The 27,612-nt window shown below is 38.0% G+C and overlaps 1 protein-coding gene across 1 annotated transcript in view; it reads left to right on the forward strand.

The window, feature by feature from the left end:
* Positions 1 to 575: 575 nt before the first annotated feature.
* The window catches only part of BTC (betacellulin), a 51,034-nt gene continuing 23,997 nt past the window's right edge, over positions 576 to 27,612 (forward strand). Inside the window, exons 1-2 of the mRNA XM_033214431.1 lie at positions 576 to 1,000; positions 24,984 to 25,082. Of these exons, the coding sequence (XP_033070322.1) occupies positions 937 to 1,000; positions 24,984 to 25,082 (163 nt within the window). The 5' untranslated portion in view covers positions 576 to 936. The remainder of the gene's footprint in view (positions 1,001 to 24,983; positions 25,083 to 27,612) is intronic.

Consider the following 27,612-nt stretch of genomic DNA (forward strand, 5'->3'; position numbering starts at 1 on the left):
TTTCTTTTCTTTCTATTTTGTTCCTTTTTTTTTTCTTTTTTTGGTTGTCATTGTTTTGAGACAGTGTCTCACCCTTGCGCCTAGGCTGGAGTGAAGTGGCTCGATCTCCGCTCATTGCAGCCTCCATCTCCCAGCCTGAAGCGATCCTCCCGCCTCAGCCTCAGGGAATAGATGGGACTGAGGGTGCACTTTACCGTGCTCGGCTATTAATTTACCTTTGTATTTTTTGTAGAGACAAGGTTTCGCTATGGCTTCAAGACTTTAAAAGGCAACAATGACTCTTTTGAAATTGCCTGCATTATCAAATGCCTGAAGTCAACCACAATGAATGGTGACTATGGTTTCTCCATGACACTAGCAATCCTCTGAAATAAAGGAAGTTAGAATTTCAAAACACCTTTGGGTCTCTGACTCTTCCTCGGTGGCTTTCAGGAGTTTAGGTCAGCCTGCAGGCCCGACGAGCACCCCGGACACCCCTCCACATGGATTCTTTACATCTTCCTCCCTACCTTGTTTACGCTCTAAGGGGGAGGGAAATGAACAGTCAGGTGAGACCCAGCAGGGGGAGTGGTGAGCTGGTCCGAGGGCAGCCCGAATATGTCCCTGAGTGTGGGTATGGGTGTGGGGCAATTTGGGTGGGAGCAGCGTGGAGGCTCCCAGGACCAAGTCCTGCGCCTCTTTGGCGGGGTGTGTGCAGGAGGAGCGGGGATAAATAGGAGGCTCCCTCCTCCCGGCGACATTCACGGAGCCGGCCGGCAGCCCGCCCTGGGTGTTTCCCTGCCCTGTAGCCAGGGTGCCAGCCTGGGAAGTAGTTTCGTTTCCTTCTGGCTCCGGGATTAGTTTCCAGGCACCCTCTCAGGCGCCCGAGGCCCGGGAAGGGGGCGAAGAAGGAGGGAGACTTGTCTAGGGACTGCCCGGCCCCGCAGAGCGGGTTTGATGGACCGGGCCGCCCCGGGCAGCGGCGCCAGCTCCCTGCCACTGCTCCTGGCCCTTGCCCTGGGTAAGTGGCCATGCTGGGCACTGGAAACCATCAGGAAAGTCTGGGGCTGGAGTCGCGGGGAGGGCGAACCCTGAACCGAGCTGGCATCTGGACAAGAGGGCGCGCTCGGGCTGGCAGGCGCGGGTTGGAGAACTTTGAAAGCTGGGAGAGCGCGAGGTTAAGGATCTGGCACTTGGGCACCTGGGGCTGCACCTGTTGGAGGCAGTCCCTAGACGCGTGAGGAGGCCCGAGGGCGGAAGCGATTCCGAGGTCCTCGCTGCCAGTGCTGCAAGTAGGCCGCCAGCTGTTGCCTTGTGCGCACAGCAGAGGGCCTGGCGGCGCCGGCGGGGTGTCCACCGGGGTGAGGCGCTGTGCCCGCGAGTTAGGGCGGGGTGGGGGCGAGCAGGGAAACCCACTAAAGAAGCTCACGTGGGAGTATAGACCAAGAAGCATATCCTGCAGGAGGCAGAAGAACGGGAACTCTTTGACTGGAGGTGTGATCACCTGGCGTTAGGAAACAGTGCCAGCGGGAGGGGAAGTAGCAGGATGCCTAGAGCCCTCCAGAGGCTCTCTCCTGCCTCCTGAGGAGTCAGAACTCACAAAGCAGAGCTAGAACTTCAGATGTGGCTGGAAGCAGGCCTCCCCTTCCCCTCTCCCGAGGGAAGGTAATGAGAAGGCTTCTAGGTAGGAAAAATCCCAACTCCTCAAAGTATACTCTCTGCATCATGGTCATTTTGCAGGGCAGGGAAGGGAAACCAGTGACATTTTCTAATCTTAGCTGGGCTGTAGACATATCTGGGTTTGGAGCATTTATGTGGTAGGAGGAGAGTCTCCACAGCTGAAGTGTCACCACGATATCACTCCTACCTTCAAGCCTGGGAAGGGGACACCACAAATGAAAAAGAATGGGAATTCCTCTTATGGAGGAAAAAGAGGGGGAGTCTAAATGAAAACTTTCATTTGACTGTGTCCTTGGAGTAAGAGAGGTGGCTAAAAAGGTACAGTGAACTTGGTTGGAGGTGGATTAGACTTAGGACCAAGGTCAGAGAAAATAAACTTATTTAACAAACCCTGAAGAGGAAGGAGTCAGTAGCAATTTAGTGGTAGAGTGAATGTGTACGTTCACGAAGAAGACCAATGGGGCTGAAACTTAACCGTAGAAATAGTACTGATGCTTTTGCCAGCATTGCTTGCATGTTCTCTTCCTTCGCCATGTCTAAACTGTACAACAGTCAAAATATTCCCTGAGAATCTGTCATAGTCAGCAAGGTGCTGAGGTATGTAGGAATGGAGGTGGGGAAAGGGCTCATGAGATTCCTAAAATAAAGCATGATTCCTGCCCTAGAACTTACACTGAATTTGGAAATGCAAGCCCAGCAGTGTAACCTGTGGAAAAATTCATGAAATCAGAAAAGGGAGAGAGAGCTCAACAGTGGGGCCTGAAATAGTGGGGAAAGGCTAAATGGAGGGCACGAATGGGTGCCTTGAGGCTTGGGTAGAGTTTGCAATAGTAGAGAGGAAAGAGGGAACAGAGACCAGGGAAAAAGCAATTAGTAAAGGGTTGGTGATGTGAATGAGAGTGCTTTACTGGAAAGAGTAGAATTTCTGAGAGGCAGATACATTATGAAGAACTGAAAAAGCCAGATTAGAATATTTGGAAAAGAATCAATAAGCTATTACACACACACACACCATCACAGGGCTTGACTAGGGAGTGATATGATGCAAACAATGATTTAAAGGTGATAAATCCGGCAGTGAGGTGCAGTATAGGGAGTGGGGTGCCTGTGGGCCAGAGGACCTGATTGTCTCATAGGTGTAATATGGGCATGAGCTAATTGGGGCCTAAATTAGGGTGATGTTTTAGCAGAAGTGTCATAGTAGAAATGACTATTTAAAGTCGATGGACATTCTTTCCCCTTTACTATCACACAATATTTTCTTCTCAAAACTTGTCAAAAGACAGAAATGAAAAACAAAGAGCAAAACTCTAATTTAGTGCTGTTGTACACTCAGGGTAACCTAAATGTACAACCCTCCTGTTAAATGATTGGCTTGGGAAATTGAATTTGGTCTCTAGATCCCCTTAAAGCTCTACTTCTTGCAGAATGCCAAAGGATGTAATTTGTTGGCATCACTGTTTCCATTAAGTGGTCTTATTTCTGTCATACATACTTTACTTTTAAGTCCCTTTCCTAAATTATGTCACATATTGTTCTATTGACTTTTCGAAAAGAATGTGAGCAATAAGATGCATGAGGCACTGGTGTGTGTGTGTGTGTGTGTGTGTGAGAGAGAGAGAGAGAGAGAGATGGTGGAAATGCAATGAGAGTGGGCATTGAGCAGACATGAGCCCTGGTTCCAGTTCTACCATTTCATGACTCTAAGATGTCTGTAAGTTATAACTTTCTGGGCATTGTTTTTCTCATTTGTAAAATGAAGAGGTTTCATTAGATGGTGTTGCTCTTTCCATGTCACATTCTTTTCAAAAAGTAAACAACACAACATGTGATGTAAATTAGAAATGGCTTATGTCTATTATAAATGTAGATGCTTCTTACATACATCTGGCATTTAGTAGATGGATCTTTACAGGATAACTTCCATTCTAACATATTGAAATTGTGTACTACTTTCTTTGGGAAATTTTATAAAAACAGATGTGGGTTTGGAGATATAAAAAGAATGTATACCATAAGCAGATTATATGGTACAAATGCATTTAATATAAATATAAATTATGTTTATGCATTATCGATATTCTTTATATGCATTAATTTGGTTTTATTTTCTAAAACCATTTAAAGGTGTTTTCTAAGTCAGTAGAAATCCTGAACCATTTAATCTTACTTTCTCAAAAAATGAGATTTTCCAAAAAGGGCTCATATTTCTCTACTGTATTTTCTTTTTCTTTCCTTCTTTTCTTTTTTCTTTTTTGTTTTTTTGAGACAGAGTCTCACTCTTTTGCTCAGGCTCAGGTACAGTGGCATGATCTCTCAGCTCACTGCAACCTCCACCTCCAGGGCTCAAGTGACCCTCCTGTCTCAGTCTTTCCAGTAGCTGGGACAACAGGCACTCGCCACCACACCTGGCTAATTTTTGTATTTTTTGAAGAGATGGGATTTTGCCATGTTGGCCAGGCTGGTCTTAAACTCCTGGTCTCAAGAGATCTTAGCAGATAAATATTTGTTGCTGAATTAAGTAGGGAGAGATAGGACATTCAAGTGCAGAATGTCCTATCTAGGGAGACATAGGACACTCAAGTGCAGAGATGTCACATTGCGTATAACAGGAAAAACCAATACTGGAAACTAGTTCTTTTGACTTATTTAAAAAGCATGTAAGCTCATCCTAGCTGTCTCCTACACCTTTGCTTCCCCTACTGCCTACCCACACATTTGTGCCATCCCTGGCTCTGGCTATTCTCTGGCAGATTCTTGGACTCCTGGCTCTTCCTTGCTTCCAGGAAACCCTGCTTCTCCTAGCTCAGGGCTAGGCTAGCCTGGCTGATAATGTTCAATTGCTATTGGTCAGACCAGGTGCTTTATTTTGGACTGAGTCTGGCCTGTGTCAGTCTGGACATCCTAGTCTGATAGTCTGATTCTATCCTTGAACTTGTGGGTGACTCCTGTATATTCTCTAGTCTGCTTAGAGCACCAACACCTAGGGGATGCTCCTTTGGGGAGATGGAGAAGGGGTGACATTGCTTCATAGTCTCCCTGATAGAACCCACATGGTAATTACTGAAAATTGGTAAAAAGAGCGTATCTTGAGGTAGGGTCATGTAGTGGTCAAGCCTGTAGACTTTCAACCAGACCTTTGGGGCATGGCCTCCTAGTGCTGTGACTTGCTGGCTCTGAAACTTCGGGCAAGTCTCTTAAACCTACTTGGCCCAGTTTCCTCACCTGTAAAACCTAATAGTAATAGACCAATGCAATTATGTGAATTAAATGCATTACTATGTAAAGCACTTAAAATGTGCCCAAAACATAGAATAAGCATGAGTTATTATAATAGACAGTAGGAAAGCACAGGACAAATCATTAATTGTTATCAATACCTCTTAAAATTTTTTGACATTTTGATTCTGGATACTTCCCGAATGTCATCAGGTTCTACTAATTAATGGGAAGATTTTTGTTGCCTTCATTTCTCAAATTCCTGCTCCCACTAGTTATGAAATAGGTAATAGATAAAAATCCTCAAAAAGAGTTTTATTTTGACTGGTTTTGTTAAAAAGCAATAAATGTAAAAAATAAAGCTGCAAAAGGAAAAGGCATATCTACTCTTGAAAAAATAAATGCCTCTACAGATTCTTCTTCCCCTGCCAATTTTGATCCTAATTTTATGCAATGAAGAGCTTTACTGCACTTGTCTAGCATTGATATCAGACAAAAAAGTTAGACTGCACTAGCAGAGTGAAATAAAATATTTAGAAGGTAATTTTAATATTTTAGGAAATCTCGTCAAAATCGGGTTGTCAGATTTATTTGAATTATATAAGTAATTACCTTAATTAAAAAGAAATAAAACTGTCATTTTAGAAGAATGGATGATGATGCAATGTCAAAAGTTGTTTCCATATATAAGAAAAATACATTAATTTAGGAAAGTTTTCTTAGGACAAAATAATTTCTTCAGATGCTTAAGAACAGATAGCCATGCATAAATATTGTTATTCTGTAATGGTTGCCTTGTAACATTGAGAAAGCTGCTTAAACTCCTTTTGTGTAATTCTCTCACCTATAGAATTTTAATAAAGGTAACTACCATTTAGAGACACAGAATTATTTTGAGGATAAAATGAGAAAATGTAGGAAAAGATTTTAGAAGTATAATTGGCAGGTAATATTCAATGTATTATTACTATTTTATCTTCATGAATATCCAGATAACTTTTCAATTATTTCATGGGTATTTGTCTAAAAAGAACTAGAGTCGGTGTTTATTAAGCCAATTGGAGTGTTAGAGTTTGTACTTTGATCAAAGGAAACTGCCATAATAGTCAACACTGGAGGCAAGCAAAGGAAAATAGGGCAGGAATTTGCCCACCATGGCCACGCTTTCAAAAGTGCTTTGAATTGTTTCCTTAGAATGTAAGCTCCATGACAGCAGGGGTTGTTTACAGTTAGAGCTCAGTTCCTATGTATATAGTAGGTGCTCAATAAATACTGGTTGAATGAATGAATCTCAGTGGGGATAGTCCAGGAAGTCCTTCTAGGTCAGTGACTTCTCAGAGCATATCACAAAGATGTTGATGTGAACTCTTCTGTTTCCTCACATACATAGTCACATCCACTCCCTTTCTCCCTGACACACACTTTCCTAGTTTTGATAATCAAAATGTAAGAAACTCGCTTTCTCCCAGAACTCTTTGTATCCTATCTTTAATGTCTTCAGATTTGCTAACGATGACTTATTTTTGATATACAGCTCCTTGCTGAGATGGCAGCTGACTCTGGTTTTGCCAAATAGGCTGACCTGGTATGAATTTTGTTCATGAAAGGTGATTACTGACTATCGCCATTAGCAAAATATTAACTTAACTAAATGCATAGCTCTTTTGCTCATGGCACAGTACTTGGCAGGTTGATGAAAAGTACTATCATTATTTCTAAACATGTGATACTGAGGAAGACAGACCTAAAAGTTTTTACTAATTTAATTTTACTATTTTAAAGTATGTATAATATTGTTTACAGTGTGTCTAAATTGTATTAAACATTAAAGAGAAAAGTCTAAGTGTAAGCTATTGTCTTTCTAGAAAGACTTACATAGGATAGAAATGTTCATTCCAAATGAAGCATTGTATAATAGTTCAATCCTTAAGGAAGTTTAAATTACATAGTACGGATTAAATATGATCTCAGAAAAGGAGAATTTATTACGGGCTGCAGAGATTGGGGGAAATTCACTAATAGTGACAATTCTTTCTTGGTAGTGGTGAAGGAAAAAATGGGAGAAAAATTAAAAGGTGGACAAATTAACAAATTAATAGTTATCATTTTTTTTGTGTGTAGCAGTAAGTAGACCCAAATATCTCAAACAAAAGTTAACTTTGTGCAGTTTTGAAGGAAATAATGTCTGGTTAAGAAAGCACGATTTCCAAAATGAGGGCATTAGTCAGAATCCTGAATTCTTGGTACAGTTCTATCTCTGTAGGATATCCTAGGAATTGGAGGCAGGGGATTTTATAATTTAGACAAATTCATGCTTTTTGTTACAAGTTAGACTTAAAATATTACATGGTCTCCTATCTGAGGAATTTATTAAAATACTCTGGAAATATCTAGACTTCCTTTTACCTTATTCCCTACAGCTTGGGGACAAGCTGGCCCCACCTTTTGTGTAAGGTCCAGATGAGTGGTTTACTGGTTTGCTGGTTTGCTTCATGTTTCTTTTTCTGTGTTCCCTAATCATGTATTGCTAGGCTTTCTTAGGTTGGAGATGGCTCATAATCAGGAGGTCCTCCAGGTTCATCTTAGGGTTACAACAGCACCTGGGAAAAAAAAGACTTTACAGATGTGGGAACTAACACTGTGAAAGATTAAGTAGCTTCCCTAAAACATAGTATATGCTTAGAACTCAAATTCTGATCTTCATGACTCCGCATGTGCTTTCAACTCTACCATGTCCTGCTTTTATGCTTATTGATCTTAGGCTGTGCCAGACCCCAGCTGGTACTGGATCTTCAAAAAATTATACAAAAGTTGGTCAAGAGTGCTCTCAAGTCAAATTTAAGAGGAAAGCAATTTGATTAAAATTCATATGTTTTATATTGCTCAAAATGGCTAGCCTTTCCAGGCATATTTATATCTTAAAAAAAGAAATCTTAGTATTTCAATGGTATATCTAATTGTTATAATTTAAAGAAACAATGAAATACTTTTTTAGATGGTTGGAGGGAGATGCAATATTTAATCTTAATTCACATCAATTAAACAAGGTCAAATAACCATGAAATACTTTCATTTATTCTCTAGATTTTCTTTCCTGAGGATATGTAGTATATTACTTACCTGACTCATAGACTAGAGGTATTAATTACAAAATGGGGAGGAGAAGTTTAACAGTATTCATATTCAGTCGCCTTGTTTTAAAGTGATGAGCTTGTTGCATAACAGGATGAATTACTAATATAACATTTTCCTCTTTGCAAGACTGTGGATTTATTCACTTGTTTAACTATTTAGTTTTGAAGAGTTACATAAAACGTATTAATTAAATGAATGAATGAATGTAAGTGGCTATTGGTAGAAGATGCCCAGTCAGTAAAATGACAACAGGTAAAGTAAAAAAAAATTTGTATTTCTTGTTGGCAAAACACTGATCCCAGATTCAGAGATGTGGTAGAAGGACAGGTTTCTCCATCCCTTGTTATATGGGACTTGCTGCTAGCAGTGCTACAGATTCTTTCACAAAAGGACTTTTCTTTTTCATGTAGCATTTCTTCTATTTCTTATGTTTTGTATTGAGGATTCAGACTGCTACATGTTTGGTTCAGGGCAGATTTTACTGGTCAAAATGTAAACTTAAAAATAAGTGTCTAAGTCGGGGAGGGAAGAGCAATGAACTCAGGGCACTCTCCAGTGGTTTATTTAAAAATACCCTTGAATTCTGTGAGATGTCAGATGATATTTCTCTCTTGTGTGATTAAAATTGTTTTTAACAGAAATGATTTTCATGAATAGTGAGTAATCAAGTTGTTGAATTCATGGGTTTATGTTTAGTATTAAACAGAAAAACAAACTTTTGGTGGCTCCTATAGAAATAGAAATAGCTTTGCTTTAGAGACTGACTGCAGCCTGAGTTGTTAGTGTTGAGAATCCCTAACTTATTTAGTATTATGTATAAAGATTTCATTACAATCGTCTGAATTTTTTAATAGTTAAATTTAAGCACATTACACACGGATCTTTGTTCTCTACCCTTTGGAGTGAGCTACATAGTCCAGGCCATACTAGAATAGGCGAGAACCACTTCCCTCTGTCTTCTAGTGCAGAAATCCTGTAGCACCACCAGGAAATTGTCATCAGAGCTGAATTAAGCACTTACAGGACACTTACACTTGACTTGTTCACGATCACCTTCCTACTGAAATGCCATCTGGGTTTCTGACACTCAACAGGTCTCATCTCTTAGGGTGACAGACACAGGATGTTACTACATATTCAGGTATCTCCTTGACCTTCTCTATAGAGTATCAACATAGTTACTTACATTTTGGGGAAGGTTATAATTGTAAAAGCATTTTGCTACCCATTATCTCATTTGATCTTCACAATAAAAATAATAGCAGAACAGTTATGTAATATGTGAGAGACCCTGTTCTAAGACCATAATAATTCATTTCATCCACATAACATTTATCTAACACAGGAGCTAGGTTGATATCATTATTATTCCCATTTATAGAGTAGGATATGAAACACAAAGGGATTAAGCAACTTGCCCAAGGTTCTGGCTTTAGGAGAACTATGTGTGTGAGGTGACAGTTTTTTCTTAGTCCTGATAAATTTACCACCGTAAATATAATGATAACATTAGAGGAAGCTGAAAGTGGGTAAAGGGTGTGTGAGAATTACCTGCACTTTGCAACTTTTCTGTAAATATAAAATTTTTCCAAAATAAAAAGTTTATTACAAAAAAAAGATACTGCAGGAAATTCCAATTACTAGCCAGTTTAGCTATTCACCTGCTTAGAAAATAGGACTTGACACATCAAAAATCTAGAAAGATCTAAAGTTAACACCCTAACATTACAACAAAAAGAACTAGAGAACCAAGAGCAAACAAACCCCAAAGCCAGCAGAAGACAAAAAAATACCCAAGATCAGAGCTGAGCTGAAGGAGATAGAGACACGCAAAACCCTTCAAGAAATCAATACATCCAGAAACTGGTTTTTGAAAAAATTAATAAAATAGCTAGCTAGACTAATAAAGAAGAAAAGAGAGAAGAATCAAATAAACACAATCAGAAATGATAAGGGAGATATCACCACTGACCCACAGAACTACAAACAAACATCAGAGAATACTATAAACACCTCTATGAACATAAACTAGAAAATCTAAGATAAATGGATAAATTCCTGGACACATACATCTTCCCAAGACTAACTCAGGAAGAAATTGAATCCCTGAACAGACCAATAATGAGTTCTGAAATTTAAGCAGTAATAAATAGCCTGCCAACCAAGAAAAGCCCAGGACCTGACAGATTCATGGCTGAATTCTACCAGAGGTACAAAGACGACTTGGTACCATTTCAACTGAAACTATTCCAAAAAATTAAAAAGGAGGGATTACTTCCTAACTCATTCTATAAGGCCAGCATCATCCTGATACCAAACCTGGCAGAGATACAAAAACAAAAAAAGAAAACTTCAGGCCAATATCCTTGATGAACATCAATGCAAAAATCAACAAAAAACCGGCAAACCAAATCCAGCAGCACATCAAAAAGCTTATCCACCACAACCAAGTTGGCTTCATCTCTGGGATGCAAGGTTAGTTCAACATATGCAAATCAATAAATTTGACTCATCAAATAAACAGAACTAAAGACAAAAACCACATGATTATCTCAATAGATGCAGAAAGGCCTTTGGTAAAATTTAACATCCCTTCGTGTTAAAAACTCTCAATAAACTGGTATTGAAAGAACATACATCAAAGCAGTAAGAGCCATATATGACAAACCCACAGCCAGTATCATACTGAATGGGCAAAACTGCAAGCATTCCCCTCAGAAAGCAGCACAAGACAAGGATGCCATCTCTCACCACTCTTACTCAACATAGTATTTGATGTTCTGGCCAGAGAAAGAAATAAAGAGTATGCAAGTAGGAAGAGAGGAAGTTGAATTATCTTTGTTTGCAGATGACAGGATCCTATATGTAGAAAACTCCATCGTCTCAGTCCAAAAGCTTATTAAGCTGATAAGCAACTTCAGCAGGCCCAGGTTACAAAATCAATGTGCAAAAATTCCTAGCCTTTTTTTTTTTTTTTTTTTTTGAGAGGGAATCTCGCTCTGTCAACCAGGCTGGAGTGCCGTGGCACTATCTTGGCTCACTGCAACCTCTGCCTCCCAGGTTCAAGCAGTTTTCCTGCTTCAGCCTCCAGAGTAGCTGGGATTATAGGTGCCCGACACTATACCCAGCTAATTTTTGTATTTAAGTAGAGACAGGGTTTCATCATGTTGGCCAGGCTGGTCTCAAACTCCTGACCTCAGGTGATCCATCTGCCTCGGCCTCCCAAAGTGCAGGGATTACAGGAGTGAGCCACCACATTGGCCTAATCCCTAGCATTCGTATACACCAACAACAGTCAAGCCAAGAGCCAAATCAGGAATGAACTCCCATTCACAATTTGCTACAAAAAGAGTAAAATACCTAGACTACTCAACTTCAAACTATACTGCAAGACTACAGTAACCAAAACAGCATGGTACTGGTACAAGAACAGACACATAGACCAATGGAAGAGAATAGGGAAATCAGAGATAAGACCACACAGATACAACCATCTGATCCTCAACAAACCTGACAAAAACAAGCAATAGGGAACAGATTCCTTATTTAATAAATGGTGCTGGGAGAACTGGCTAGTTATATGCAGAAAATTGAAACTAGACATCTTCTTTACACTATATACAAAAAATAACTCAAGATGGCTTCAATACTTAAATGTGAAACCCAAAACTATAAAACCTCTAGAAGAAAATCTAGGTAATACCATTCAGGACAATGGCATGGACAAAGATTTCATGACAAAAACACCAAAAGCAATTGCAACAAAAGCAAACATTGACATATGGGATCTAATTTAACTAAAGAGCTTCTGCACAGCAATAGAAACTATTATCAGACTGAACAGATAACTTGCAGAATGGGAGAAAAATTTTGCAATCTATCAATCTGACAAAGGTCTAATATCCAGAATCCACAAGGAACTTAAGGAAATTTACAAGAAGAAAACAAACAGCCCCATTAAAAAATGGGAAAAGGACATGAACAGGCACTTCTCAAAATACATACACATGGCCAAGAAACATATGAAAAAAAAACTCAACATCACTGATCATTAGAGAAATGCGAAGCAAAACCACAATGAGATACCATTTTCACACCAGTCATATTGGCTATTATTAAGAAGTCAAAAAACTACAGATGCTGGTGGAGTTGCAGAGAAAAGGGAATGCTTTTACACTGTTGGTGGGAGTGTAAACTAGTTTAACCATTGTGGAAGACAGTCTGGCTATCCCTCAAAGACCTAGAGGCAGAGCTACCATTTAACCCAGCAATTCTATTACTGAGTATATGCCCAAAGGAATATAAAGTATTCTACTATAAAGATACATGCATGCATATGTTCAGTGCAGCAGTATTCAGAATAGCAAAGATATGGAATCAGCCTAAATGCCCATCAATGATAGAATGGATAAATAAAATGTGGTACATATATACCATGGAATACTATGAAGCCATAAAAAGGAATGAGATCATGTCCTTTGCATGGACATGACAAAGTTGGAAGCCATTATCTTCAGCAAACTAATGCAGGAAAAGAAGACCAAACACCACTGTTCTCACTTATAAGCAGAAGCTGAATGATGCGAACACAAGGACACATGGTGGGTAACAACGCACACTGGGGCCTGTTGGGGGATAGGGAGAGCATCAAGAAGAACAGCTAATGGACGTTGAACTTAATACCTAGGTGATGGGATGATGTGTGTAGTAAACTACTATGGTACATGTTTACCTATGTAACAAACCTTTATATCCTGCACATGTACCCCTGAACTTAAAATGAAAAAAAAGAAAATAGGGCTGGAAATATACCTGAATCATTTCACTGATTATAATTTCAGGGTCTAGCACAGTGCCTGGCATGCAATAAATCCTCGTAAATGTTTGATCAAATATTGATTCCATGGATGTTTTGTGAGATTATGTGACATTACAAAAATGAAAATCACTGACTTTTTTGGTCATGTCTATGACGGAGACAAAGTCGCAGAGATGGAAAGCAGAATAGGGGCTGGGAGCAGGGGCAAGTAAGGTGTTATCGTTTAATGGTTATAGAGTTTTAGTTTTGCAAGATGAAAAGAATTCTGGAGATGCATGGTGGTGATGGTTGCACAATGTGGATGTATTTAATGATACCTTAAAAAAGGTTAGGATAATACATTTTTTGTTATATGTATTTTACCGCAACAAAAATAGTGAAAAAAAAGAAGACAGAGGTAGATTATTTGTGGCAACATATTTATGGTGTAGGAGTCAGCAAAAGAGCTGGTGAAGCTGAGTAAAAAGGAGAGGATAAGTAGGAAGCCAAGAATAGGGGTAGATTTTAGATGGAAGATTTGGGAAAGTCAACCATATCAAATACTCTAATGTGGATGTGAAGGAGGATGAGGCTAAAGAAGAGGCCACTCTTGAGTGAGCTATGAGGAAATTATTGGTGCTCTTGAAAGACAAGAGACAAGAGATTATTGGTAACTGAAGACACACACACACTCACACACACACACACACACTCGACTGAGAGAATAGAAATTGGGGTTGTGGATGGAAAAGAGACAAGATTTGGCTTATGAGAATCAACTTCAAATATGTGAAAAGTCATTTCAACCAAGGTTTCCCCTGTATAGTTCAGAGAATACAGCTTACATTAGTGAACTAAAATTCCAGGAAGGCAGCACTTACCTTCATTTGGAAGAAATTTTTTCCCAAATGGAGCTTTGAAAAAAGTGGAGCCAGTTGCCTTGGGATGTGGTGAGCTTCCCCTGCCTGTACACACACGTGGTCTGGATGGTACATAAATGGAGTTGTGTAAAGGTGATTCTTAAGGTGGGTAGGGACTGGGCTATGACCATCAACTTTTCTTAGGTTCTTATGAGTACAGGATGATATTACTGCACTTTGGCAATGTTTTTGAGGTTGAAAGATAAAATTTCAGAATAAGCAACTCTCAGTAGATTTCCCTGGGAAGGACAGAAGACACAGGCCACTTGGAATCTGGGAAACCAAAAATGAAGAATTTTTAAAAAGACAATTGAGTTTTTCCCCCAAAACTGAATTCAGTAACTGTGTTCTCTTATGGTCCTCATCTTGGAATATAGGTCCTCATCTTGGAATTCTGTGCCCCAGGCTTAGTTTTTGTGTTAAAGACATTGCATATTTCAGATCTTACCATCTATTAAAATAAGAATGACAGACTGATAGCTTACTATGAAGGGGACAAATTAAGCACAACTACAATAGGTAAATGACATTGACAAAAATTTCAAACATTGTTACATCAGGAGACAGTTATCTGTAACATTGCCATCCTCTGATAGAAGACTTCTGTGAGGAAAATCCCGGCTCATTTTTAGGTAAAAGACAATCATCATGCAATGGAGGGTCAGAAGAGTGATTGGAAGTTTGGTTGAGATATGAGATGAGACTACACACAAAATAATAAACTTCACTTCCACTTGCCTTTGCAGAAACATAACAAAGAATACACACCTCACTCTTAGTGATTTCCACACAGCAGTTGTCTTCACTATCAAATACTTAGTGAGTGGTTTTCTCTACTAGTCAGATTCTTAATTGGGAATCTGTCTTTCAGGATGTGGTGGGCAGGCCTTGAGAAGCTTCTGGCAATATGTGTTGTGACTATTTCTTAAGGAGTCTTCTTTTCATAGGCCACACAACAAAATCAATTGAATTGTTTCATAGTCACACCAAACACACCAAGAAGGCCATTGTTTCTTAATACTTTTTTGTATAATTCTTCACTCTGGCTGAACAGTTTTACTCATTGTCTCCCAAAGACACCAAGCTCATTTCTATGTCATTTCCTTTGGTCCTCTGTGTTTAAGTTCTGTGAAACTTTTCTTTTTGATTTCTCCAACTTAACATATTGCCACTTTTTGGAATTCCAATACAATTTATGTTCTAAATACCTGCTGCCTAAAATATTCTGCCTAATCTTTCTTTCTTTATATTCCTAGTCTCTGCAAATGGTTTTATTGATAAAGATGATAATAAATTCAATGCTAAGTTGTGTTGGCTTACTCTAACTCATTCAAAGGGTTTAAGTACTGGGGCTTTTTCAGGTTGGGTGAGCATCTACTCTGAAATCTTATGTTCTTTTCTTTACCATTATTAACGTTTGATGCCTATTTCCTCATGGATCAGAGACCGTGTTATCACTAGATCCAGAAACCAATGCCACAGTTTCACCTCACTTTGCACTTGGATAATCCTCCTTGAAAACAAATTGTCCTTTTTCCGTGGTTCTTTCACCTCCTCTCTTTGAATTACTATGGAAATTCAGTGAGCCCAAAACTTTTCATTCAAATTGTCACAATGTCTAACTGCCTGGTTTGGCCTTACTATAAAGGAATGGGAATCAAAAAGTCAAATTTTGACAACTGATGATTTCTGAGAAACTGGCTTCAGGTTATTTTGGAGTTCCTACTAAATTTAGTCATTCAATCAATTTGTCACAAATTTAATAACGGTAATAGTAAAAAAAAGTGGTGATTTACCGGCAAAGGCATTGTCATGTTGACAGTTTTCAGATACCTGAATTAGTTTGTATATGACAGGTTGTTAAATTACTTTCCCTTCTGGGTTGTAAAAATATAAGATTGTGAAGTACTTTTATGAGTTAAAAACCATATTATCAATCACTTTTAGCCTTTCCTAAACATCAAGATATTATTTCTACCAATTCAGAATAGAGCTTTACGTTGGAGGAAGAAGGAGTTCATATTTTATTTTTCTGAATTTGAATGAACACACACTATTTGTAAAGACCCTCTTCTTTTTTTTCTTTGCTCCTGTCTCTGCTTCCCATGTTGGCCCTGGAAACCCAGAAGCCTGTCTTTCAGTTTTAGAGAATAGGCGGTTCTCCAGAAGATATGATTTAAGAGAACTTGGAAAATCCCTCTTTGTCCTGGAAAACTGTTTCCCAGGAGATGTACTGATGTTCAAATTGCTCACTGTGTTGGGACACAAATATTGTGCACTTCCTAAGAGTCTTTCAACCACCTTCATTGCCTCTTGGTCAGCTCCTCCCATGCCAGGTTGCTCCACTTTGAGACTTGGATAAAACACCATGTCCCGGGTCGTGAGTTCTGGCCTCTCAGTCACCAAGGGGTCAGAATAGAGGGAGTTAATACTCAGTGGTGTGAATTTTGTCCAGTGGGAAATTGGCGATGAAAGTGATTGGGTCTGATACATTCTTCCTTCTTTCATTTTTTTTTCCAGTGGACTGCTTCAAGGTGTGAGTCTTTTTCTTGAACCATTCATGTGGCCTACATACTAGTGAACTTGCTGTCTGAGCGAATTTCTGTGTTTCTCTGCATCTCGCTTTGATACTACACACTGCATGATAGATGCACACATTTTATTGTTCTGTCCCTTTTTTTTGCTTCATTTCCTTTCTTCCTTATTCTCACTACCCCAAGCTTGTAACTCTCAAATAAAGTGGTAATCCCTTAGTCTGTATATCAGGTTCTGCTTTCAAGGAAACCCAGGTTGAGACACTCTAGATTTTAGAGTGTTTCTTTTGAGTTTTCTTAATTTCTCTCTTTGCAGGTCTGCTTTGAAAGCAAATACATTTAGAAAGAAAAATCTGTTCAAGTATTGTGTTCTCCTTGGGACCATGTTAAAGCAGAATGAGGACAATGGTTTATAGGTGGGCAAAAGACAAGAAGAAGAAAAAGTAGAAAAGAGTTAACAAAAAAGGAGAACACTGTCACGTTTCACCCATTTCACAGTTCTCATCTCAGCTAACCACAAACCCAGTGTTAAACAATATTTTCACTCCCTATTTTTTTTTTCAAACTCCACATTAGATAGGGTCTCTTTTTGGACTTGGAAATTACTCCGTGTATATAGTATGCTTATTTAAGATTCTGTTTTCTTCCTAACAATGAAGATGTAATAAGAAAGTTCCCCAAATGCTTATTGCTTTTACTCCTAGTGTTGATTTAAACTTAAAAACTTTATTTTTTACAAATTAGAGATATGATTTATAATTCACTTGATTTTTAGTCATTACTCTCTATGATCTGACTTTATCAGCTATATTTGTATTATTGAATCATTTAACCAACCAACTGAATCAGTAATCCCAACTGACATAAATGGTATGCTGAGTCACTGGCCGAACTCTTCTGAAAACACAAAAAACTATGCATATAGAAGACGCCATATTCCTATTAATTAGCTGAGGCACATTAACTTCAAATTTTTTTCACAAATTAGAAAGAACATGCAGATAGACCAAGATATAGTTTTGTCTCATTAAGTACATACAAAAAAGCATACTGTTGAATGTATGCATATATATGTGTATTCATCTTTCATAGTGTATATCAGAAACATATTTTATACACAGTGAAATCACACTATAAATGTAGAAATTTGTCAATATCCACTTATGAGGCTGCGAATCTAGTTTCCTACCAGCGTAATTTAAATTTTTGTTCTTTTATTTCTGGTCACTTACAGCTACTATTTTTTGAGCGCTTACCCTGTGCAAGGCATTACCTAGGTTAAAAATTCATAATTTCTACCCTCCACCTTGTTTTAAGCACACAGCTAAATTTTCGCCAGGCTATGTAAGTTAGGTATTATGGGCCTCAGTTTACAGAATAGGACCCTGAAGCTCAGTGGTTGAGAAACTCAATCCTAATTATAAATGTGGTGCTTAAAAGGTCCTAGGATTCAAAAACAGCTCCATTTGAACCCAAAGCTGCCTTTTCTCCATTACTCTGCACTGCTTCTCTTTAATATAAATAAAATTATAGTGGGGTGACTATGAAATATTCTTCTGATTTCTGCTTATGTTCATAGGTTGCTAAATTCTTCTTTGACTTAAAGCTAGATTTTCTAATGAGACATGGAATGTGATTCTAATCTTTTTTTTTTTTTTTTTTTTTTTTTTTTTTTTTTGAGACGGAGTCTGGCTCTGTCACCCAGGCTGGAGTGCGGTGGCCGGATCTCAGCTCACTGCAAGCTCCGCCTCCTAGGTTCACGCCATTCTCCTGCCTCCGCCTCCCAAGTAGCTGGGACTACAGGCGCCCGCCTCGTCGCCCGGCTACTTTTTTGTATTCTTTAGTAGAGACGGGGTTTCACCGTATTAGCCAGGATGGTCTCGATCTCCTGACCTTGTGATCCGCCCGTCTTGGCCTCCCAAAGTGCTGGGATTATAGGCTTGAGCCACCGCGCCCGGCCGATTCTAATCTTAAATAACACAATTTGGCAAGGAATCACTGGATTTAGTATACATAAGTAGAAGTTTGGAGTGTATCTAGGAAGATGTCCTGAATCATCAGAATATAAATGAATGGATATTTTGTGATATTATATTTATTTTTAAAATACAAAATGCACTTGGCTCTAAAAATGGAAAATTCAGCTCAGAGATGAGGCAAATACAACATACATGACTGTTTAAGTTGGTCATATATGATCTTTTTAAATAGTTGACCCAGCTGGTGTACTACTTACCTCAGCATTAGCAGTGACTTTGAGACAGCGTGTCATGCTCCTTGTCAGGCTGCCTCTTTTTGAATGCTCGTATTGTTTACGCTGACTTCATTCCCCATGCTGACTGATGGGGATAATACTTTTAATACATTCTGTAATATTTAACTTGAGAATCTCAAAATGCATAAAAGTAAATACAGCCATGATTCACTGAAGTAGAATTGGGTTTATTTTCCTTTTGTCTTTAATTTTATGAGTGAAGTTGATATTTTAAAACTATCCCCAGAAATAGGGACTAATTTCTAGTCACTTAGCAAATGCAGTTAACATTATTTTATTTTGTTTTTATTGCTTTAATGCACCTGAGAAATTCTTCAGGTCATGCAAAGCAGAGAGGTATGGACAATAGGTTGAATGAAAGAATCAGACAACAAAAAGATTGTGAAATATTTGAATGATAGGTGAAATCTGACCAAAAAAACATTCAAAAGGAAAAAGTATAAAAACCATTTTCTTAAGGTAAAGAAAAATGCAACAAAACAGAACTACAGTAATGAAAAAAGGAAACCATAAATACATTGCTTTCCAGCATTGTAAAAGATAGTGGAGCTTCATTTTACGGTAAGGAGAATAAAACCCTGGTATTAATGTGACAGGCAAAAAGGGCTGCTATGTTATGGGGAGCTCCCAGTGTGGGGTCTGAAAGCCCCACTTTATTCTATCTTTACCAGACCATGTGGGATGGCACTTTATTTTGACTTTGCATTTAGAACAGGATGACAAGGCTTGTGAGGGGTCTTGATGATACCATAAAATATGATAGAAGGAACCAGGATGTTTAGCCTGAAGAAGTGAAATTCTTTCAGAAAGACTTGATAGCTGGCTTCAAGTATATGAGAATCTGTCAAGGAAAAGAGAGCTTAGACTTATTTTAGGTGACTACAAAGAGCAGAGTAAAATAACAGGAAGGCAAAAAACCAGCTCAATATAAAGAAGCATTTACAGCTTTAGAAGTAGGTGGTTAATTTTTTTGAATGAATGAATGATCATGATTGAAAGAATTGATGAATTGTCTCCTTGAAATGGCATATATTGGAAGAGATTGTAATTTCTGTGCTGAAATTTTAAATATAGGCTTGATGAACTTTCCCAGAGGATGATTTCTGGGGAGTTGAGAGTTAGTTGGTGGGAAATTTTAAACTTTTAGTTTTTACTAATTCTAAATTTTAACATAACCTATGATCTTTTTGAGTGGAAATCTTACTATGTTTTCTACAGCTGAGTATCATATTTTCCTTCATTTTCTTTAAAATACAATTCATGCTTTCCCTGATAAAGATGATTATTTTAATAATGTATGTTCCTTTAAACATTCTTATTTCGCTGGATTTTCAGAATTCTGCCCTTAATCAGCCTTTTCTTTTCACATTGCCTTTTTTTTTTGAGAAGTCTATTCTCATGGAATTAAATTCCAGTTTATTTTCCATGATTCCCCAAAATAGAACCTGTAGCTTGGCTTTGCTCCAAAGTTCTGGATCTACACCTCATCTACTGTCTTCTAGATGAGCCACAGTCATCTCAAAGTCAGTGACCCAAACTGAATTCCTCTCTACACCCAACCTGTTTCCCTTCTGTGTACCTTGTATCTTTGTGATTGGTACCACAATCCAGACAGTTATTCAAGTAGCAAACTCTGGGGTCATCCCAGACTCCTTTTTTTCACTTCCAGTCACCAGGTCTTTCATATTTCATTTATGGCTATCCCTTATAGGCCTTTCTTCTTTTCTGCATACCCGGAGCTACAATCTTGGTTTAGGTGTGTCTGAATCACCCATGCTGATATTAAAGTAGCCTTTTCAAAATGGAAAAAAGTAAAAAGATGATTCTGTTGTTTCTCACTTGAAACTTTTCAGTGGTCTCAACCTAACTGCATAACAGAATCCCAACTAATCCACATGGCATTTAGGCCTTTTGTTGCCTACTTGCTTGCCAGGCTCCTTTTCCATCACAATCCCCACCTACCCTCCAAAGAAGCAGGAAAAGTTGTGCTGTTTCATGCCATGTCTTTTAAGAAGTTATTCCTTTTGCTTACTACAAATTGTTCGTCTTTTTTTTTTTTTTTTAAGAATGCCCTGGTTAACTATGACTTTATTTATCCTTTTCTTAAAAATTAATTATATTTTTAATAAAATGATAAGTATACGTTTTTTAATTTAAAAAATCAGTACTAAGAGGCTTATAACAATAAATAGCAAATCTTTGCACCATACTTCTCTGCCTCTCTACCAACCACTTTTGACTCTTTTTGATGTTTCTTCTGGTATTCAACTGTTTACTGCAGATAATTTCCTTATAATGCTACTTCTTGACTTGTCAGGTTTAGACTTTATGTGCTGACCTTATCTTCTCTCATAATTCCAGGACCGATACTCAAAACATTTAAGAACTGGCACAGCACACACTGATTAGTCACAACAAGTTATCCCATATGGTATATGTGGGCTAATTACTGGCCCTGAGTTTATGAACATATTTTGTTAAATTATCAATATTGACATTATAACCACATAAATATTATCCACTGCTGAAACAATTAACATATTATGATTATTATCTTGTTTACACATTTTTTTGTTTTTTAAAAAAGTTATTAACTGATGCTTTTAAAAATCATTTATTCCTCATTAAGAACTCATGGCAAATCTCAATTTCTCCATGAAGTCTTTGCCACTAAGCAGAGTTGATTCTCTATCCTATTACTTCTGCATTATCATTGTTGTTGTACATATTATGCTGTACCTTAAAGATTTGTGTGTCAGGCCAGGCTTGGTGGCATGTGCCTGTAACCCTGGCAGTTGGGGAGGCTGAGACGGGTGTATCACTTGAGGTCAGGAGTTCAAGACCAGCCTGGTCAACACAGTGAAACCCCATCTCTACTAAAAATACAAAAATTAGCCAGGCATGGTGGCAGGCACCTATAATCCCAGCTACTCGGGAAGCTGAGGCATGAGAATCGCTTGAACCTGGGGGGTGGAGGCTGCAGTGAGCCGAGATTGCACCGCTGCCCTCTAGCCTGGGAAACAGAGTGAGGCTCTGTCTCAAAAAAAAAAAAAAGAAAAGAAAAGAAAAGAAAAAAGACAAAAGAAAAAGAAAGTAAAAGTGCGTGTCTATCTTACCAGAATGTGATCTTCTTGAGGTTAATGATAATACCTGTGTCTGTTATCTTAGAGCCTTCAGTGTCTTGAGTCTTGCACCTGTGTCAAATACATAGTCTTAATAAATATTCATTGTATTATGAATGAACAGGAGTGTCCTTTTTCTTTATGGCAGCCTTTATTGTTTAGTAGATAGTTTTGTGAGCATTTATCTGGTTTCTGAGTCTCTTTTTACAGATCACAAACTCAAATACCTGTTAGGGCCTGAATAGTTAAAATAGATAAGTGCAGGAAGCCTCATGAGTTCTGGGGCACTTAAAGGGGTCACCTGCTTTTTAGTTTCAGCCAGTTGTTGCTAGGAAAGTATTTTAGATCTGTCTTGCCAGATTTTCCACTATTTCAATGGAAGAAGAAAATTCAGGTTTAATATGAACTGCCTTGATTCAATTATTAAAAACTGTGAAGGTCAGGCAAATGCTTCTTCAGGCTCACTTTGGTTCACACCCACCAACCTGTGACCTATAGGTTGCTGGGGTGGGCAGGAAGAGGAGCAGTGTATGCTCTGCTTGGTTTGGGAGCTGGCTTGGCTGAGGATACCTCCTCCCCATGCTTTGCTTCCACCTGTGAGGACACTAACCTCCTTTTGCCAACTGACACCAGCATGTGAAAAGAGGCTTAGCAGAAGGAGCCTGAGCCGTAGCCCCCAGACTATGGGGATGTTTGAAGGCCTCAGCAGAGTTTCAAAGGAATTGGAACTCCCTCTGTGAGTGGAATTGGAGAATAATGGGTTAAATTATAAGTGATAGTGAGAAGGCGTGCAACTGGACTGCAAATTGTATAGCATGTGCCAAGCCATGTGCTCTTTTTAAAAATAAACTTAAGTTTTACAATAACCCCAAGAAGGGGATACTACCATCCTCAGGTTGCAGATGCAGAATCTCTATGAGATTTAGAGATTTTTTATTTTTGTTTTTAATTTTTAGTTCCCATCATTAGAAGAGATTAAGGCCTCCTATTACTGCCCATGAAGAAAACCCATGGATGAGATTTTAGAAATGAATTAAACATATTTTATTATTTTCCACTAGAAATTGCTCCTGGGATTTTTGAATATAAAGAGTTTTTTTCTTGTTCATGTATAGATTGATTCATTCAGTCTTTTAACATTTGTTGAATATTCGTTAAATTCTGTATTAGGCACCAGGATTACAGAGATGAATAATATAAAATTCCTGTGCTTCAGAAGCCCTAAATGATTGCTTGTTTCTATTTGTTCTAAGTGTGAAGGAAAGGGCAGGTGCTGGGAGAAAACGTGTAAATAATCTAGAAATTTGGTAGCCAAATTACAGTTTACAAAAGAAATACATGAGTCACCTCTTTTTTCTTGTTGCAACAGATAAAATGTGCTTTTAGAAAGCTTAGAAAGTACAAATAAGGAAAAATTAAGAAAAGTGTTGCCTTCAGGAAATTGTGAGCAACTCTCTACTTATTCACCTTTTGACTATATGGATAGGTTTTTACATATGTTTGAATATCATCTTTTAATGGCTGAATAGTATTTTGTTGCATGAAGGTAGTTCAATGTACTTAATCCTCTATTGTCAGTTATTTAGGTAATCTATATTTTTTTTAAACTCATGCCATTTTGTAGCTAAATGTCTTTATTTAACGTGAATTATTTCCTTAGGAAAAACCATTAGCAATGTAATTACTGAATTTAAGACTTATACATTGTGTTTTCATTTGCTTTAGTGTTTTGTATAGTGCTAAATTGTCCTCAAGGAAAGCAGTACTAATTTACCCATCACCAATGGATTTGAGTTTCCATTTCTCTTTACTGTTACCCATGCTAGGTACAATTTCTTTCTTTAAAAAAATGTTCCACTTAGATAGGTATAAAAGAGTCTCTCTTTTAAAAGACCCTTTTGAAAACTCTTGACCTTTGAATTTGCTAGCCGCTATCACTTTCTGGTACAGTAGTAGCACCTTGTGTTATGGTTAATTGGCTCCACAGCTTGGGGGCAACTTGAGGATTTTGCGATCTAGCACATTCTATTCACCTGTGTGTTCCTGAATGTCCATGAATGTTTGTTGAACAAAATTGAGTTGGAGAACATCTGTAAGTTTAGAAATCATTAAATGTATAAATTTCAATACAACTGGTGGACAGGCTATTTTATTCTTGTCAGTTGCATAATAATAAGTAATTTTTATTGCACGTTGCTTACATACCAGCACCGTGTTAAGTGCTTTTCACAGTTATCTGGCAAAAACAGCTCTTAAACTCAAGACCAGCTAATTTCTAAGCCATCTTTCTCTTTCTTGACTTTCCTCCCTCCTCTCTTCTTTCTTTTTCTATTCTTTCCTCCTATTGTTATGGACATGTTTAAACATATACGAACTAGAGAGGACAACATAATGAACCTTGATATACCCACCATCAGCTTCAGCAATTATCAATATGTAGCCAACCTTATTTCATCCATGCCTTTTCATCACTTCTTTGTATCCTCCTTCTCATGTTGGATTATTTCAAAGCAAACATCAGATACATAAATTTTATACATAATTACACACACACACACACACACACACACACTATAGACCCTGTTTTTTAACCTAAACCACAATATCATTATCATACTTTAAAATATCTATAACTTTTTAAAATATTATCTAGTGTCCAGTCAGTGTCAAATTTCCCTGATTATCTCGTAAGCGACCTTTTCTGGTTGGTTTGTTTGAATCAGTATCTACACAGGTACTGCACATTGTATTCTGAACCATTCTAACCACAGCATAACATTCTTCTCTACCTTGTAAAACATGTGGCCTGTCCTTCTCAGAAACAGAGATTCTTAGCTGAAGGAACTAAAATTTTTAAAGAATTCCCATGGATCAAATATCTCCCCAGAAAGAAGCACACTCAGTTGTTAACACCTGAGAAACGCTGGGTCTATATGGAATGGAGAAGGCACTCTGCTTGCCATGGAAGTTCACCATCCACTCTCCCTGGAAATTCATCAGTATATTCACTGAGGGACTGGGAATTCAGCTACTCTTACTTCTGTTTTTGTTATAAGGCTCTTTCACAAGCTATGGCCACGTTTCTTCCTTAAGATCCATAGTTAGATATAAGTGATGGTGACTTGAAAATTCATTCTTAAGCAATGAGCTGAAAATGTGCAGCATGCTGGCCTCTGTATCTCTTCTGGGAGTGAATGACTTGGAAATGGAAACCATAGGTTGTTATTTTCATAAATGTGTGAAATGGGTGATGACTTTGATAGACTGTTTCACAATAAGCAAATTTTCATGTCTGGTTTTGGTTGTGTTTTGAACTTGAAGGTCTAGTGATCCTCCACTGTGTAGTGGCAGATGAAAATTCCACCAGAAGTCCTGAAACCAATGGCCTTCTCTGTGGAGACCCTGACGAAAACTGTGCAGGTAATGTTTAACAAACTTTATATTCAAATCTGAGTTTTAATTTTCTGATAATAATAGAACTCACAATACTAGGTAATTATTTGAGCACATATTGAAGTACCAGCCACTGTGCTAAGTGCTTTATATACAGTAATTCATCACTACTCACAAGAGCCCTCTGAGCTAGATAATGTTTTTCATTTTATTTCAAGGAAAAACCTACAAAGATTAAGTAACTTGCCAAAGGTCATACAGCTGGAAAATAGCAAATCTGGAATTCAAATGCAGGTCTTTCTGATTCTAGTGCCTCTAGTCAGTCACTGTATTTTGGGTCACAGATGCATGTTCCAGACTCTAGCATGTGATATCTTAGTCTGGATTCATGAAAAGCTGACATATTCTACTCAAATTTAAATTCCTTTTTTCTTTTCTATTTCTTAGTTAAAAGAAGGGAATAAGGCAAGGATTTTACATATTTTACCTTGGAGATGCTTGAATTAGTGTTCTGAAACTTATCAGTCTAAGGCAGGAGTTGGCCTTAGTAAAGGGTTAGGTAATAAGAGTTTTAGGCTTTGTGGGTCATGATGTCTTTGTCACAACTACTCAACACTGCCATTGTACTGTGAAAGCGGTCATAGACACTGTGCAAATGAATAGGTTAGGCTCTGTTCCAATAAACCTTTAGTTAGAGAAACAGGCTGTGGGCCAGATCTGATGCTTGCACTACAGTTTGCTGACCCCTGGGCTAAGGTTATGTTTGCTCTGTATAGATTGTATGGTCTGGTCTTCTACTGAGGTTATTTCTGACTTAAAAAAAAGAAAACAAAACACAGGCCAACTAAAAAAGTAGGGTGCAGTGGAGAAGAGCCTCCTGTATTCCCTGGAAACTTCTATGAACTGGGAGCATGGTGACTTGGTGTAAACTGCTCCTTTCCTAGCACTCTTGGGAAGTTGTAACAGAGCCAGGAACACACTGAGCAAGTCTTCCTGATGTGACTCATCAGTTCCAGCCCAATTTTCCCCGTTCATCCCTCACAGTAGTGGGTGGTCAGAGGGTGCTCATCGGCTGTAGAATCTAATGATGTCTTAGGTCATGTTTGGGTCTTGTCATCCTTGTAGGCAGAAGAACAAGGCCAACTTTATGTGTTCATGTGTTTTTCTTCAGTCTGGTTTCAAATGTCTTCAATGATGGCATTTTTTCACATTTCCCTTGGGAAATCATTCCATAATTTGATGACAGACAATGTTCAAAACTCTTCCTCATCATCATCCTAAATGTGTTTTCTAATTTTATTTTTATGGTAGTAAGAACATTTAACATGAAACCTACCCTTTTAACAAATTTAAAGTGGGCAATACAATATTGTTAACTATAGATTAGCAGATCTCTTCAAATGTATTAATCTTGCACTAACTGAAACTTTGTATGCATTGAATAGCAACTCCCCAAGCCTCCAGCAACCACCATACTACTATCTGCTTCTATACATTTGGCTATTTTAGTTGCCTCATATAAGTAGAGGCATTCATATTATATTTGTCTTTCTGTGACTGTCTTATTTCACTTAGTAAAATTTCTTTCAGGTTCATTCATGTTGTCAGGATGGCGGTATTTTTCTCTGAATAATATTCTATGTATGTACCATACTTTCTTTATCCATTAATCTATCAGTAGACTCTTAGGTTGCTTCCACCTTTTGACTTTTATGAAATAATGCTACAATAAACATGGGAATACAAGTATCTCATTGACATCCTGATTTTTATTAGGTTATTTGTTTTCTTGTTATTGAGTTGTAAGAATTCTTTATGTATTTTGGATATGCGTAATCAATATGTTTTGTATAGTGCTAAATTGTCCTCAAGAAAAGCAGTACTAATTTATCCATCACAATGGATTTGAGTTCCCATTTCTCTTAATTGTTATAACTTCTAACCTTGTCTCCGCACAGCCCAAACTCTGTTGTTTCTTTTTCTGTGAAGAATCTTTTTCATTTGACATAGTCCCAGTTACTTATTTCACTTTTGTCACCCGTGCTTTTGGTGTCACATCTAAGAAATCATTGCCAAGACCAATGTCAAGAAGTGTTATCTTATGTTTTCTTGCAGGAATTTTACTGTTTCAGGTCTTAAATATAAGTCTTCAGTCCATTTTGAGTTGATTTTTGTGTAATGTAACAAGCGAGTCCAATTTCATTCTTTTGCATGTGGGTATCTAGTTTTCAAACATCATTTATTTAAGAGACTACCCTTTCCTCTTTGTGTATTCTCAGTACCCTTTCTGAAGATCAGTTGTTCATATATTCATGGGTTTATTGTTTGGCTGTCTACTCTGTTCTATTGGTCTTTATGTATGTCTTTATACCAGTACCATGCTGTTTTAATTATTGTAGCTTTGTAATATGTTTTAAAACCAGGAAGAATGATACCTCCAACTTTGTTCTTGCTCAAGATTGTTTCAGCTATCCAGGGTCCTTTGCAGTTTCCTTTGAATTTTAAATTTGATTTTCCATTTCTGTAAAAAAAAGTCATTGGAATTTTGATAGTCAAT

This window comes from Trachypithecus francoisi, unplaced genomic scaffold, assembly GCF_009764315.1.
Source record: "Trachypithecus francoisi isolate TF-2019V2 unplaced genomic scaffold, Tfra_2.0 Lachesis_group1, whole genome shotgun sequence".
Taxonomy (NCBI): domain Eukaryota; kingdom Metazoa; phylum Chordata; class Mammalia; order Primates; family Cercopithecidae; genus Trachypithecus; species Trachypithecus francoisi.